The sequence below is a fragment of the Eurypyga helias genome, unplaced genomic scaffold, assembly GCF_000690775.1.
Source record: "Eurypyga helias isolate BGI_N326 unplaced genomic scaffold, ASM69077v1 scaffold9986, whole genome shotgun sequence".
In the NCBI taxonomy this organism is placed as follows: Eukaryota; Metazoa; Chordata; class Aves; order Eurypygiformes; family Eurypygidae; genus Eurypyga; species Eurypyga helias.
The window spans coordinates 60,602-76,574 of NW_010257196.1; the positions used below are offsets into that span (position 1 = coordinate 60,602).

The 15,973-nt window shown below is 39.3% G+C and overlaps 1 protein-coding gene across 1 annotated transcript in view; it reads right to left on the bottom strand.

Annotated features, from left to right (window-relative positions):
- The window catches only part of FBLN1 (fibulin 1), a 60,282-nt gene extending 47,175 nt beyond the window's left edge, over positions 1–13,107 (bottom strand). The window contains exons 1-5 of the mRNA XM_010153923.1: positions 12,973–13,107; positions 6,777–6,948; positions 4,198–4,257; positions 1,880–1,981; positions 439–576 (exon numbers count right to left, since the gene is read on the bottom strand). Coding sequence (XP_010152225.1) covers positions 439–576; positions 1,880–1,981; positions 4,198–4,257; positions 6,777–6,948; positions 12,973–13,107 — 607 coding nt within the window. The remainder of the gene's footprint in view (positions 1–438; positions 577–1,879; positions 1,982–4,197; positions 4,258–6,776; positions 6,949–12,972) is intronic.
- Between the last annotated feature and the right edge of the window lie 2,866 nt (positions 13,108–15,973).

The following is a 15,973-nucleotide window of genomic DNA, read 5'->3' on the forward strand; positions in this document are numbered from 1 at the left end:
AGGTGAAACTAAACAACTAGATATGCTCCAGGAGCGGGACTTAGGTACTCCAGTCTCTAATGAGCAATCAATTCACAGGACCAGATTAGAGCTATCTAGAAGTAAAAAAAAAAAAAGGGTATGATGTGTGTGCTGGGGCTTCAGAGTCAAGTGTTTCAGTCCCCAGACAAGGTCCCACTGTGCAACACAATTTGCCAGCGTAAAATAAGTGTAGTTATCTCTCCTGGGAGTCTTTGTAGCAGTCCAACAGCCTGATCTGGTATCTGCAAGGTGAAGGATGGGAAACTACTGTCCCAGGAACAACTAGCACTGTCTGTCTGTCCCTGTGTAACAACAGATTACACCTGTATTTCCAAAAGTAAACAAGCATGACATGTCAATGAACTTATTGTTTTTACTTAAGTCTGGAAGATTTTAGTTTCGCTGCACAGGACATACCTTTACAACGACTGTCATCTGTTAGTTCATAACCAGTTCCACAGCTTGTGTCCCGCTGACAGCGAAAAGACCCCAGTGTATTGACACAAGTTTGTCCAATCCCACAGCTGTGTGTCCCAGTGATACATTCATTAATATCTACAATATGAAAAAGATATTTATTTTTAAAAAAGAGAGTAAATAAGAAACATGAAATCACTGGGTAGAGATGAGGTCACAGGCTAGCTGTGGGCACACCTCCAACCACTCATTACTTGGAGCATCAGGATACAAAGAATGGTGTGGATTTGGCCTCACACACAACACACCCACAATGTGGCTACTCATCTCTATTGCCAGAGTGTGAGCCAGATGGTGACAGGACTTATGCCTGCTGATTCACTGTGCTTAAGAAAGAGGAGAAAGTTATGCTGAGTGAGAGCCAAGGACCAGTATCATCTGACTGGGTCCAGTAGCAGATGGTTACAGTGACAGTATGAATGAGGCGAGCTTTCAGAAATCTTCCCCTTGCTCTGCCTCCCACCCACGTAAGGCCTAGGGACTCTCCGAGCCACAGGTTGCAACCTTCTACTCTATAGCTACCAACAGACATTTCTTTTGCTATTTTTTTCATTTTCTCTTTTAATACATAAAAATATTTGACATCTACATGTAGCAAACGTAGAAGTTCTTACTTCCTGTGTTTCACACTAGCTTAGTATTAACCTGACCTATCATCAATATCTATTTCATATTTTGAAGCTGGTATCTGAGCCACTTACCTAGACTCCCTTTTCAGCCAGTGAGAGAAAAAGGCACCCCTGATCAGTAATGCTTTCCATCTTAGAACAGCTATGCAAAATAGGAAAGACGAACTGTGTCCTATAAGTGCTTGTTTCTCTCTGTTAGCAACAAAAGGAGCCTAGGCTGACTAGCTCAGAAGCAGATGTCTACACTGCACGTGTCTGAAGTCAAGTACGATGACCTCTATCCCAGGCCATTTCATTTGGTGTCCCTTTAGTTCTTCTTCTGGGATAAACTTAATTCTTTCCTGGTGACTATGCTCATGCCACTCATGATATTCAGAACGTTCATCTTTTCTGTCTGCTGCATCTGTAACAAGCTGAAGAAACCTACTCCATCTGCATTATCTATTACTACCTACTATCATAAAAGAGAACAGGTATTTTATTTTGGGTTTATTCACAATAACAAATTCAAGATCTTCTAAGTCTTCTCCACTCTAAATCCTCCAACTTTTCTGATTCTTTCTTAACTCCATCTTCTCACAATTGTCATTCCAAAACTCTGTTTAAATCAACTTTTTTTATGATCTTACCTCTTGCTTATGCCCAGCTGGCATGAGCATATTCTGACCTATTCTGTATGAATGGTTTTATCTATTTGTGCTCTTTTAAAACAAGGATGTTGGTAATCCAGGCAATGCTTTGATTTCTTTTACCTTCACAGTTGACACCATCCGGTTGAAGCTGATACCCAACAAAGCAGGAGCAGACGTAACTGGATCCTGTGTCTCTGCACTGCTGAGAGCAGGGACCACCCCCTAATTGGACATTTTAAGAAGTCTTATATAATTAAGAGGAATTATAAGGTGAACTGAAACAAACCATTGATTTACAGGATGCTTGCTGATTCATTTAGAAAAGCAGATAACATATACAAAAGAAGAAAAGGGCTGAAAGAAGTGTTTGTAATGCAATGGATTCTTTTAGCTCTAAAAATGAATACAAGAAGGAAGTAAATTAAAGAGTCACTCCTAACCCATCATTGTTAGAAGCGAAAGGGAAAATGCTGAGGAGCTCAGACACCTCCTCAGATTCTGGCTTGAAGCTAAAACTTTGTGTGGTGATTACTGTAAAATAAAGAAGACAAGATGCATCAACATAAGTTAATGAAACATTTCATTAATATCTGCATTAACAGCTGCATTAGGCTTTATTTTTAGCCCATCATTGTTAGGACCACACTCCTGAATTGGCTGCAGCATGTGCTATATATACCTACTCAGCAGGTAGGAAACATGAAAGGAAAAAGAGGGTATTGTGGGTGACAAAGGCTTCAGAGAAGGTAAAGGAACAAAGACTTAGTACTAGGATACTGAGGACCTGGTGTGCAGGGGTCACAAGGGATGCAAAAGAGCGCTGGGGTTATTCTGTCAGAGAGAAAGACAGGACACTATAGGAAACTTACACAAAATTTGGCTCATCATTAAGAAAACTTACTTTTTCTGATAGTGTTAAAAATAAATTAATATTTAAAACATTTAATACTCTCACAATCAAGGAAGGTTATACACTTCCATCTATTTATTTTAAGAGTATTGATATTCTTGGTACGAATGGAATCTGTCTTCTTCCATTTTTCAGAGTGGCTCGATGGGCATTAAACAAAAGGTCTGAGATAAGTCAATGTGGGCAAATGCAGCTATAATACTTTAAACTTTTGAGTGAATTAAAGTAATTTTTTGAAGTACAGCAATTTCTGATGAGGACAGAGCCATTAATACACCACAGAAAATCAGGTCTGTACACCGTACTGGCATAGGCAATGACATTAGAAGGAACCACAGTTGTGGGTTGAGATGGACAGTTACGACGTTCTGAACCTCTGCTGATACTGTGAGCTCCTGTCAGCCAGAGTAAAACCTATTGTGGAAGTGTTAGAAGAACAGAATTTATTTCCTCATATACTGTGATGGTGCTCCAAAACAAACTGCTGGAAATTCCACTGCCCAGGAAGTTCAAGTTTCCTCTCATGAAGATTGGAAAATTGCAAGTAATCTTGGCATGGTGAGTTTATCAGAAAATATACTGTAGACAGAAACTCTAAATTATAATGAGTCATACCAATCCATCTCTTGCAGGCAGCTCATTAACTGACAAATGCAACAACTGATTACACACAGAAATAATGCTAGGAAAATATGTAACACATTTTTCTGTGTCATCTCTTGTAATAGGCAGCTGGAGACAAGGAGAGCCGGTGTTGGCTTTGACTAGCTAATGACCTCACAGACAGTTCCATCCTCTCTGGAGTGTAATAGCTACACAACATGCAGCACAGTAAATCATCTCTCAACTGGAATATAAGTACATTTAATTGATTTTATCCTAAATACTTTACTTAGTCCTGAAATGCTTGTAGAAAACGATAAATCACTGCTGTTTCAAGTTTATAGACATGTAAATCACATGTGACAAGCAATAAATCAGAATATTTAGCAGAACAATATCCCAATAACACATTCTTCCCAGGAGGCAGAACAGCCTGACTAATGAGGACAATAGCAGCTTTTCTTCCTTTTTTTCAGGTGATGCATCTCAAAAGGAAACAAGTTTCATTTCATATTCAATCACCATGATCATCCCAAGAGGAGAATAAAAGAATGCACATATTTAATATAGGATTCCCATGTTCTGAAGAGTCCAGAGTTGGACAGTTCACATACTCCACATGTTCAATGGGTAACACTTCTGAGGTATTACCCACTAGAAGTTAAGTAAATTTAAATGTATAGTCTAAGCTTCAGTTGGGCATGACAAACTCCACTATGGGAGACAATGCCTCCCTTGTATTTATGAACTATTGAAGCATCACATAATGGTGTACTATTTCTTAGAAACGATCTTCATTCTGTTATTTTTACCCACAACTAGCCCAGGCAAAATATTTTGGCTAATCTCTAGGTCTAAGTTTGCTTCACTTTCATTGGAGGCAATCACAAAAGAGCTGACTAATAGGACTAGTCAGCTGACTTACCTCTGCAGCCATCATGCAGATAAGGATCTTCTTGGTCTAGTTCCTCCTTTGAAATTTCAACTAAAAAGAGGAGAGAGAGGCATTACAGGAGAAAGCACTTTTCTTCTCACAGTAAAAAGCTCCCTGCTTGGGATGGGACTCAGACCAGGGTTTTGGATAAACCAGGACAAAATTAAAGAGCATTATTTACATATTTTACAGCTATTTCATACTTAAATTTGATATTCAAATGCACTTGGCCATGGGGCATTTTCCATCTGACTAATTCAATATGAAAGTCACGTTGTGGTCATAGATGACATATGGGCTGAGATTTTCAAATGTGGGTTCTTAAGCTTTTAACCAAAGCTTAACCTCATTTTCATAAGACACGTTGTTGAGGCATGCTTAGCTTCCACTGACTTTATAGTAGCTTGGGGTACTCACAGTTCTAATGAAAATTAGATTAACTTCAGTTATTTAGACTTCATTCCAAAAAAACTCCACACCCAACTTTTGGGCACCTACTTACAGCATTCTTTCAAATGTACTTCATATACCTCAACTTGGAGAGTAGATCAGTGGTGCTTCTGCTACATGCTGTGTCCTGAGAGTTCTTTCTCTCCACATGGAGGACACAAAAGGGCTGAATACATCCACTGCCTGAACACACTGTTGCCCAAATGACTAGTTAATCGACTTCCTCCAGTCCCACCACTTCAAATGCAGGGGAAGTGGTAGGTTGATAGTGAGATGTGTAAAAACACAACGTCAAAATACTCTGGTTAATGAATAGGAAGCTTAGTCCTACTTCAGTGATCCATAACCCTACTCATCCAGTGGTCACTTAAAAGCAAGTAACAGACCACAGACGTGAAAGCAAGTTTTTGTGCAATGGCACAAGGCTGGGTTGGTGTCCTGAGTCCTCAAGCCACAGAGGTACATTTTGGTTGCACAGAAGCTAGTGAAATCTAGTTTGCCCAAGTCTGATCTGATTTTCCAGAGGTCTCTGCGGTGACAATACCAGAGATTACTATAAGTGACTAAGAAAGCATCATACAGGTAGTCAGTTTGGCTTACTCTCTGCTGCTGAATGCCTTGCATGCCTTGCTGTTGTGTAACACTAACACAAGGTGCAAGTCCAAGAAGCTGCCTAACAAAACAGAGACTGATCTCCCCTTCACGACTAACAAAAGTGTCTATTCATGTTGCTTCCTCTGCCTTCCCACAGGCAATTTTTGTTGTTGACAGGGATATTTGACATATGTTCAACCACCTGCTTGTTTCTTAGTTCAATGATGAGAACATTGTCCTGCCCAGCTTGTTGACATAGACCCTTTTTTGTAATGCATAATGGTTATGATGTGTGCCACAATAACCATACTAACCATATGCATAATGGTTATTATCCATGGGGTAAGTGGGGAAAGACTGTATGATGTGCTCACAATTTTGGATTTTCAGGTGTTGATATATTTATCATGCCATGCAGGTACACTGAGTTGGCAAATTCTTGTTATTAGCGAGTGGTCTAAGTACAAGGTACCTACCAGTCCAGTCACTTCCATGAAGTGCTAATGGAATTAGGGGAATTCCCCTGCTGAGACAGCAGTACACAAAGGAACTGGCAGGGCATTTCTAAATGTCAGCTGGTAAGGATGCACACTAACATGAACCAGATTTGAAAGACCTGAAACACGTCTAGTAACACACTGTCTCAAGCAGACCAATGCAAATTTTTGTGGTGGGGTTTGAGTTTAAGTGATTGATTAGGATGTCTCCCAAAATCTGTCACTGGTGGTCTGCAAGCCAGACTGTATCTTTTCAGTGCTCGACTGCCCGTTAAGGAGTCCACAGTACACAGCACGACTTTTCTGCAGTTTCAGGTCTGTCTGCTAAGTGAAAAAGGAAAAAAAAACCCAAACCCAGGTCTGTAAGAGTCAGTATGTTCACACTCATTCTCTTCAGCCTTGTGGACTGGGTATGGAGAAGGATGTCAGGAGCTGCTGCCATCTAGATACTCCTCTCTTCCAAAAAAGATACCATCTAGATACTCCTCTCTACCGATAATGTCGAAAGAAATGCAGATACTGTGTTTCACAGAAATGTTCAGTTCTCCCAGACAGTCCAGGAATTTCAAATGCCTTCAATTTGCGGGCATCTGCCTCTCACATAAAAGGCAACATATGAATTCTGCCGAGCTGGGAAAGGCCATCTGGCTTTTAAACCCAATTAAAAGAATCAGTTGTAGATTTTAGTTTTAATTAAGAATTTATCAGAGGGGAAAATGCTACTAAAAATTAGTATCCTATACTCAGTTTCCAAGATATGCTCACTAGTACCCAAAATAATCTTCCTTATAGTTAAGTTCTGACACAAGAAAGGGAGTGACTACTTTCCAGCTCTTTTAGCCTCCTGTGGTATACAATGTTTCAACTATCACTAGCCAAAAAATGAGCTCCAAAACATGCATCATTAAATTACACAGAGAAGATCTCAAGTTAGAGGAAATCTAACAGAAATTAATTTAAAGTACAAGCACTCCTTGTACTCCACACTATTTTGTGTCTCACTTTCTTAGAATTTACAAGATAAAATACCTTGCTCCTTTTTAGGAACATCATCGCTGACTGACACATCAATGCCTTCTTGACCTTTCACACAGCAAGCTCTGAAGACAATTCCACACTGGTATCCTATCCTCGGGTTGGGCTCACAACTCTGTCCTTGAACTTGGGAAGCCTTTCCCAGCAAACAACAGTGACAACATATCTGTTAAAAAAAAAAAAAAAAACCACCAAAAAAAAAAGTCAAATCCTAGCCCTGAACAAATCAATACAAATTTTGTCAGTAGAGTCAATAGTGTTATCTCACCTGGGCAAATTGATGGAAAACTTTCTGCAAACTCTTTAAGAACTCCTGGTATAATTAAGCTCAGACATTTGGCCTACACAGGGCCAAGCACAGAACCTGGATTCAGTTCTCGCAAATACTGAGTATGTGTGAATGCATGTGCTGGGTGATGTGGAGGACCAGAATGGTCCACATATCTATATGGAATTTCTTTCCTCCCTGCCTGCATAGCCTGGTTTCAAGCACCAGTGAACAGTAGGAACTCTTAACACCTCTGGTTCCCTTTTGGGTCCAGTTGAATTAAAAGTGGGATATGATCAATGAAGTGCATGACTCAGTTTATAATTAAACTGCCTATTCAACTTCCCAGCAAAAAATACCTCCCTCCCCCAGACAAACAAGTGCACAAACATGATTCATCCAAGGTTAGTGCTAAAAGGTCATAAGGAGAAGCTATTCTGTTCTAAAACCAGATTACATAGTCAAACATTACTTAAAAGCATCACAGTCCTGCTATGGCTTCCAGCAATGAAACCTGATCCACTTCTTCCAGACCTGTTGAACTACAACCCTGGAATACACCACAGAAGTGAACAGGGGACAAGACAATCCCATGGAGGTTTCCTTTTATTTTAAATTGAGGGGAGATTGCTGATTTATTCAGTTTTCTTTCTTACTGTTAGAAACCAGCAAAGATGTTTGGTTCTCTGGAACTGGTGTCTGCTAATTGCTACTGTCATGTAAAAGCTGCTTTCAGCTTTTGTTGTTAATTTTATTATTCTTCTGGACTCTTTTGCTTGAAGAAAACAGCCTGTGCCATTAAAACAGAGAAGATGGGACGTAAAATAACTAAACATTGAACAAGATTTCAGTAATTTGGTACTTTAAGCACCACATCTATTGAAAAGAAGGCAACTACTACCTTTATTTCACTACTCTGAGATGTATATCCCTGCCTATATTTAGAGTTTTCCTTTATTATATTATATATGTTACTCTCTCTGTAATCCTGTTAAAGGATCTTTTCAAACCGAAAGCAGCATGGAAGTAAAATAATAAAATGCTTTTTTCCTTGTTTCTTCAATCTTCTTTTTTTTTTTTACAGCATTTTGAAGCATGTTATTTTGTACTTTGTCTTCAAATATACAGCTGAATCCTTTCCCTGCTGCAGAATTCAGTATGGCAGGAACTCTTCCCTCCTCGACAGTGTTGAGGTGGTGTAACCCACCACTGGGTTACAACACCGCTGAAGTGTTATAACCCACCATAAAGTTAAGATACCTGTCTTCCCTTATTAACTACTGTTTGGTGGGATGGTTCACTACCCACTTTTTTACTTAGTTCTCCAACTACTTCCATCCAGTGGCAGATGCTCTGGTTTCATCACTAGTACGGCTGGGATATTTCCATCTTCTCTGGCTTTTCTGGATGACAGCAGAAATAAATATTTGATGATCTCTTCCAAGAATTGCAATGTTTCTGAATATTTATTCTGTCTGTCTAGCACACCTAACATTTTCTTGAGGCAACTTTTCAAAGTTTTTAACAGCTGTCTATAATTTTGTTAGGTTTCCAATTTTCACAATCATACATTAGAAGACAGAAATGAAAACTGAGCTCAAAAGTCATTGTTTGACTTAAGCTTGTGTATATTTGATAACCAGATCTTAAGTTACTGAATACAGCTGATGCCTTGCCAAATGCTGACATTATATACTTCTGGATATACTGGCTTCTACTGTTAGGCATAATAATTGACCCAATCTATTTTTTTGTCCTGTCACACAATGCTCAGATTGGGAGTTACAGAGTTTCTCTGGATATTTTTGTAAGAGTTATCATTAATCTTGTCATTCTTGAAATGCTGAATAACCTTACATTATTATTTCTCCCAGCTTGAGCCACCACTTGAAAGACCTCTGTCTCCAGCTAATGTGAATCTTCAAGTACAGAGCTTGTAAGTCTTGCAATATCTCTAAGAAACTGTATCTTCATTTAACTTAATTGTCTGCATTGAACCATTTGTTCCAACCCATATTTAACTGTGCATGATGCATCTTGATTTAGCATCGTGATAATAATTTACGTTGTTACACAGCCAAAATGATCTAGGGATAGAATATGTCAAATGTTTTCTTAACTTATGTTTATGGTAACTGTCTTTTAATATTGATCCTAGGAAATTCTGCAGTGGCGGTCCTAAGGACTAACATTTCCTGTCCAAGTAAAGAAAAAAGATGGAGAAGCTGATGAATGGCCTTGTGATGAGATAACACTCAGGACTCTGTAGACCGGCTTGTGTCAGCACATACCTCACCTGTGAACTTGGAATGTCACCTTTGCTTTCCGCTCTCCCACTGTGGAGTGGTAATAATGTAGGAGAGATAAAGCTATTTTACCTCATGTTCACGGAGCAGTCTGGTATTCTGAGACATAAAGCAGTATGTCATTCTATCACTATCCTGGTCAAATTAATCTCAACATTTCCTTTTCCACACTAATTTTTTCAGGGTAGTTAGGCTATTCCGAAAGACTTTGATCTTTTAGTCTAGAGTGCAGTCTAGACTCCAGATTAGTTCAGTTCTTGATGTGTCTGCATTTTCCAAAGGTTGCCAGCTACCTGGAGGCGTGTTGGGATGACCATTTCATCCATTTGCTAGCACCATCGATGCCTTCATGGACAGCACAACTGTGTGCTATTGAGTTGTTATTAGGCACTTTCACTGACTGTAAGCCTTGGCATGCTAAGTGATCCCGATAATAATCTCAAACAATTTTTCCTTTGCCTCTCCCCTGTTATTAGCAAAAGTTCATTCAGCTTCAAAGCCATGCTGTGATCTTTGTGTTTGGATAGAAAGCTATCCTACTTGAAGTCCTATGATCCCTTGACTGCTCTTACAGCTTGCCTTCTCACAGAAAGGAATAAAGATGGAAGGAATAAAGGAACACTTACATCTGAGAACTTTGAAGATTTATATTTGGTGAGATTAGGAAGCATCTGAAATTGCTTTCATCAATAAGCTCCCTTAATTAGTTAAATCTTGTAATAGTTCTTTATTACTTAGGTCACCATTTAAATTACCAGATTTGGAAGGGTGAAACATGTATTAACATTGCTTCTGTGTATCTGTCCACAAGAGGTCTCTCACTTGCTGAAATCCAGACTAACTAGTAGATGCTGTGAAAAACAGACTGAAAAAGCATACAAATAACTCATCGGAAATTTTCAGAACTTTGGAAGATGTGAACACAAATAAAAAGAACATTCAACAGTCCAAAGCAATGAAACGTTTGTGCTCACCTAATATACACAACCGAAGTATTCTTGACAAAACTAGGGAGATAAGGCCACGTCTCGATCTTTGTAAAAAGCACCTCTGACAAATTTTGGGGAAAATGTCCAAGCACCTAAAAGAAGGTCGAATTTCTACAGGCTTCATGCCTTTCTGCAGGGCTGTTGTGGTAGAATCCTTCATAAAACCATTTCTACATCTCCTGTATCAGCAACAAATCTGGAAATTGATTACTGTCTTTTGATGAAGTTTTAAAAGATTAATGATTAATTTTGCATCCTTTTTTTCAAGGCAACAAAAGCTATGCTTCTAAAAAAACAGAGGAGTAAAATTATCCCCATTATTACTTATGCCTGTTGTCTTTAGGTATAAAAGCTAAGGAAAGTGTTTTCAAAATATGGTCTTTTTATCTTCCTTCCAATTGCAAGTTTTGGATTCAAAAGATTAGCTGCCTCATTTGCTGCAAAGTGCTGCAATTAATCCTACTAACTGAATTACTAAATCGCTTTTTCTGCTTTCTTGAAGGACACAAAGAGGATCCAAAAGATTTCCTAGCCTACCTAAGCTAAACTGAAATGGACCAACTTAGACAAAATGAGGTTCAAGTTTGGTGTGAATGTAAAAGTTTACCACAGCAGGGCACAATTGCCACATAAACTGTATGTCTCAAGGTCATGAGATTAAAAATGTATTCAACAAAAAAAATTATGAATTACACCTGATCACTGATATTAGATCATAAATCATCTATGTCCATCATGAATCAAAGAGATTACCTACAAAGATACTCCTACAGCTACCTCAGTACAGTTATTAAGTGTAAAATATTCTTACTGGGGGGTGGGGGGAAGAGGGCAGAATGTGGCTCACAAAGATTAAATAATACTATGTTCATACCAGTAAATTAAACTGGGACAGACTATGGGCTCAGGCATTGTCCCACAGTCATCTGTAATGTTTAAATATTAGCAAGATCTAATGGCAACTAACATCTCCTCACACAACGCTGAAGCATATTTCGGGGTTAGCACAGGCCAGTTAGTGTTCCCAACAGCCATCATGCACTGTGTTTTGCAGAGGAAAGATGTCAGTTATGCTGAGCCATTTATTCTCAGGGCCAGAGATCAAGGCCCAGTCCATTTTGTTTAATAATACGGCTGTCACCATGCAAATCTGCCATAATTAAAGAAGTCTGGCCATTTTAAAGAATAGCATCATTAGCTGTTCTTCCTCATAGTGTCAAGCCCGCAGAGGGAAACATCAGTCAACTGACAGGAAAGTGTGTTTCCTTGAAGAGTTGCATTCTGGTTTAGAGTTGTCCCATGGCATGTGTTTAAGATAGTGCTGCTGTTACAAACTTGTCTCTGGTAGCAAGTACTTGAATCTGCAGAGTTCTCACCATTGCAGTCCTTGCTCATCTGCTCATAGCCCTTCAAAGTACTCACACAGAAGACTAAATATTTTTTCATGCCACATCCAGACTGGGGTGGACAGGCTACTAATGGTACAGGCTGCAGAGAGGAATCTCCATGCCAGGAGCAGGGCACAGACATGGTCAACAGGCAAGCCATGTGCCCTCAGTGGGACATGGTCCACCGTGGGGAAAAAATTATGTTGCACATGCAACCAAGTTTGTGACAACCCAGCAATGCCAGACTGATTAGAATGTGTTATCTTTCTTCTACTCACAGGTAGACCACTGATTACTTCCCAGCCCTGGCATCAGCAGCATCCTACTGCCAGGAACATAACCAACCCAGCATTTTGGAGAGATACGCAACACATAAGACTGACATTGTCTGCCATCTTCTATACAGTAGATTGTTTTGTTTAACTGAATGAACCAAAACATTCAGTATCTTTGGCAGTGGGCAGAAGTAAAATCGCTCTCATCTATTTTCATGACCACTGAAAGAAATCCGTAACAGGACCAGAGTTGTTCATGTTTGGGTCATAGTCAAGGTCATGATCTGACTGGTGGAACCTTCTTCCAAAAACACTCTCTGGAGTGGTATGAATATGCTCACTTTCAAGAAAGGAGAGACATGATAAAGGTGGAGGGCAGGGCACAGAATAACTAAAGATGCCAACAACAGGCACTTTTATTGTAATACCAAATGCTATCACAAGTTTACAGATGTCTTCATTCAATTGTAAATCAAAGTCATGTTAACTGAGGATATGTACACAAACTGGAATTATAAGTACTCTGACAGGATCAGCGTCAGTCCTACCCCTCTGGACCACCAATACTGAAAACCACTGAGTTTGACCTTAGGCCACGAAGCTTAAGTCTGAAACAAGACTGAGTTTCTCACCCATCCCTTCATACAGTTTTTTATGTATTTTCTTCATGCAAAAGTAGTTTCCTAGCCAATTACCCATTCAAGACTTTCTGTCTTGTTGTGTTCATCCTTTGCCTTTGCTAAAATGTGATGAGACAGTCTGCTTCACTCAGTAAGGAACAGTTTTTCTCAAAGAAACATAAAGTGGACAGTGTTCACAGATACAGGAGGTGTAGGTGGGAAAAACTGTTTCTGATGCACAGCATCAAACTGAGTATGGTGACCCTCAGGGTCAGCTCTCAATACAAATCTAGACAGCCAATACCATTTCATAAAGATGAACAGGAATAGCTCTTATGTCTCACCTTAAAGTGTTCAGCTTCACAGGTGGAATTTTCACCAACATGTGAGTCACACTCATCACGTACATTGGCAAATTCAATCCCATCTGAACAGTACTGCTTCTCCAACTGGCTGTGGCAGCACTGTACCTGAGTCATACTGACAAAAGGATGGAAGAAATGGGAGAAGAATGTCATATGTAGGTTAAGAACAGATAATGCAAGCTTTGACAACTAGCACTAGTACTGGGCTCATGGAAAGAGGTTCCTGTGGGCGTGCACTTTAGTTACAATGTGAAAACATGTATGCAAAGCCCATTCAAGGAGGTATCTCCCCTCTCGCCACTCTCTTTTTAAGTGCATCTCTGCCTTGTTGGGTAGCTTGCAACAACTGTGGGTGGAGCTTGCAGTTTAAAGCTCTTCCACCCCTACCTCCTGGAACAGACACTGGGGAACAGAAAACAGCTAAAGAAGAGTAACAAATCAGATTACACATACAAGGATATAAACATATCCATGTGTTTTGTGATAACTCTGTTTCACTAAGAATAATGTTACTTGAGTTGCTAGAGGAAAACTCTCCCAAAGGCAATCCAAGATGATAAATTCTGTTTATAGTACAACAGGGGCACCTAAAAGCCATGTCCTGATACGTTAGAGATCTATAAGAAATGCACAGAAAAATCCTATAAATGCACTTTTATATCCATTGGCATCAGAAACCTTATACAGACCAACAACACTGAGCACATTCTCTTTGCTGTTAAGAGTATTCACGGGGGGTTTTTCAACTCAACTCTAGTTATTTGAAGTGATCAGTAAAGGGTTTCAAGGGTTACCTAGAAATACATAAAATTCTGTAAATATATTCACCAAAACAATACCCTTTTATCTTAAAAATCCTTTATTTACACTGCTGGAAACTTTGGAAGTATAAGGAAGAGGGGTGCACCACAGAACTATAAGCTTCTCCTACGATCATCTGAGATGAGTGGACTCCATGCATCACCTCTGGAGGAGCTTCCCTACCCTCAATGACCAGAGGTTGAGCTTTCAGCTCCCAGGCAGTGTGAGGGACTCCTTCAGCTCTAAGGGCAGGCCATCCAGTCCAGCCCACTAAAAGCAGGGTATACATGGGTAGTGGGCTCAGATTCTGCATCTCTGCACATACTGGTGAGACAAAGCTGTCAAGGTACATTCCTGAAGATTCCTGATTCTTATTTATTGGATTTTTTAATGATCTGACTGTGCAGTTCTCACTTGGACAAAAAACAGCTATGAGATTTCAAGACATAGGAACAAAAACCTGGAAAGGTTCACGAACAAATTATTCAAAAATAAACTCTAAAGTCACAGTAAGAAGTTAAGCCCAGGACAGTAACTTTATTTGGCAGAATATTTGAAGGTTTTGATATTTGATTTAATTCCAGTGTAGAAGAATATGTAGCTTTTTTGTTGCTGAAATTCCTTCTGAAGCAGAATTTCTATTCCCTGCCCAGCTCTGGGGTGGTCTGACTGTCAAGACTTTGGAAGTCCATAAAACCTGAACTTCGTCCCCAAGACCGTGGCAGAGACTGAGACTTTCCAGCTCCTTCAGACCTCCAAGTCCTTGTTGAGGAGCTAGGTATGTTAGCCACAGACACACACACAAACAAACAACTAACAGCAGTCTTTCAGTAGATCTGTTTGATTTCCAGTGTGGCTTTTGGGGTTTTTTTTCCCACCAAATACAAGACATCTCTTTGAAATTTCTGACAAATTGGCAATTTCAATGAAAACAAAAGTTTCTTAAAATGTTTCCCACAGCTGTATTCATTAAGTCATGGGGCCCACCCCAACCATAATAAGGAATTAAACATCAATTGAAGTCTAGACTAAAATACCATTTGTTCCTTCTCAGAACAACAACAATAAAATCACACTTCAATGCCCAAATCCTACAGTGAAGTTGCACTGGTAGCAAACACTGCTTGAGACCGTAAACACTTGTGTGGCTGTAACAGAGGTAGAAATCCTTGAAAGATGGCAGAGAAAAATGCTAGAAAAAAATCCGCACACTACTGGTCGTCTGACTGCAACTCAACCTGTCCAGCTGATCACCCTCTTCCCTTTGCACACCAGCCCAAGTGCTGATGGTTGCTAGAGCATTCCAGCACAAGCTCTCCAAATTCCGATACATCTGACATGAAGAGGATCTCTACCTGTCTTTGCTAAATAACGTGTGTCTCTCTGGCCTATATCCTAATATATTGTATACCCACTTCATACTTCACAGCAGAGTAAAGGAGCCGTGCCTACTGGCTAACAGATCATCTAGAATTGTCTCTTTGTGAAACCTTTACACTTTTCCTGTGTAGGATTCCTATTAACTTCATGTCTATGGACAGCTTACATTATTGTCTCTAAGAAAGGAGAAAGTAGAGGAATACTTTCTCATGTATTTTGATTTTTTTTAATTACTCTTAATAATTTAGAAAATATTTAATTTAGTAATTAAAATTTTAATTACTCCTCCTAAAAAAGGTTACTTTTTCCTTATCTGCCATATTCTGATTTTCAGTTCAAACAGTGCAACAGAACTTTATTGAAATAAATAGGTATTTACAATATGGCTGAAATCTTAAAACACTAACTATGGAATCTCTAGGGGGAAGAGGCCTCATAACTGACATTCATTCAGGATACTTCAGGTAAAATCATGCATCTCTGAAAGATGAGTTTTATTCATCGCTTACTGAACAGAAATTGCTCAGACATTTAAAAATACTTGTTCTTTGTTGCAGATGCTGATCTAAAATTAAAGTTATTTCATTGCTAGGAAATATGACAAAAAATCAAGTTAAGAAATCATGTTTCATATTCTCACTTTTACTTTCTGTTAAAATTTAAGCTATGCTACTGATTTTAATGGAATAAACTTTCATCTGGAAATCTTCACGCCCATTCACCTCCACAATCCTTGCACATTTATGATTCTCCTTCCCAGTGGATGTACTCCTAAACTAGCACAGATTTTGTAATCACC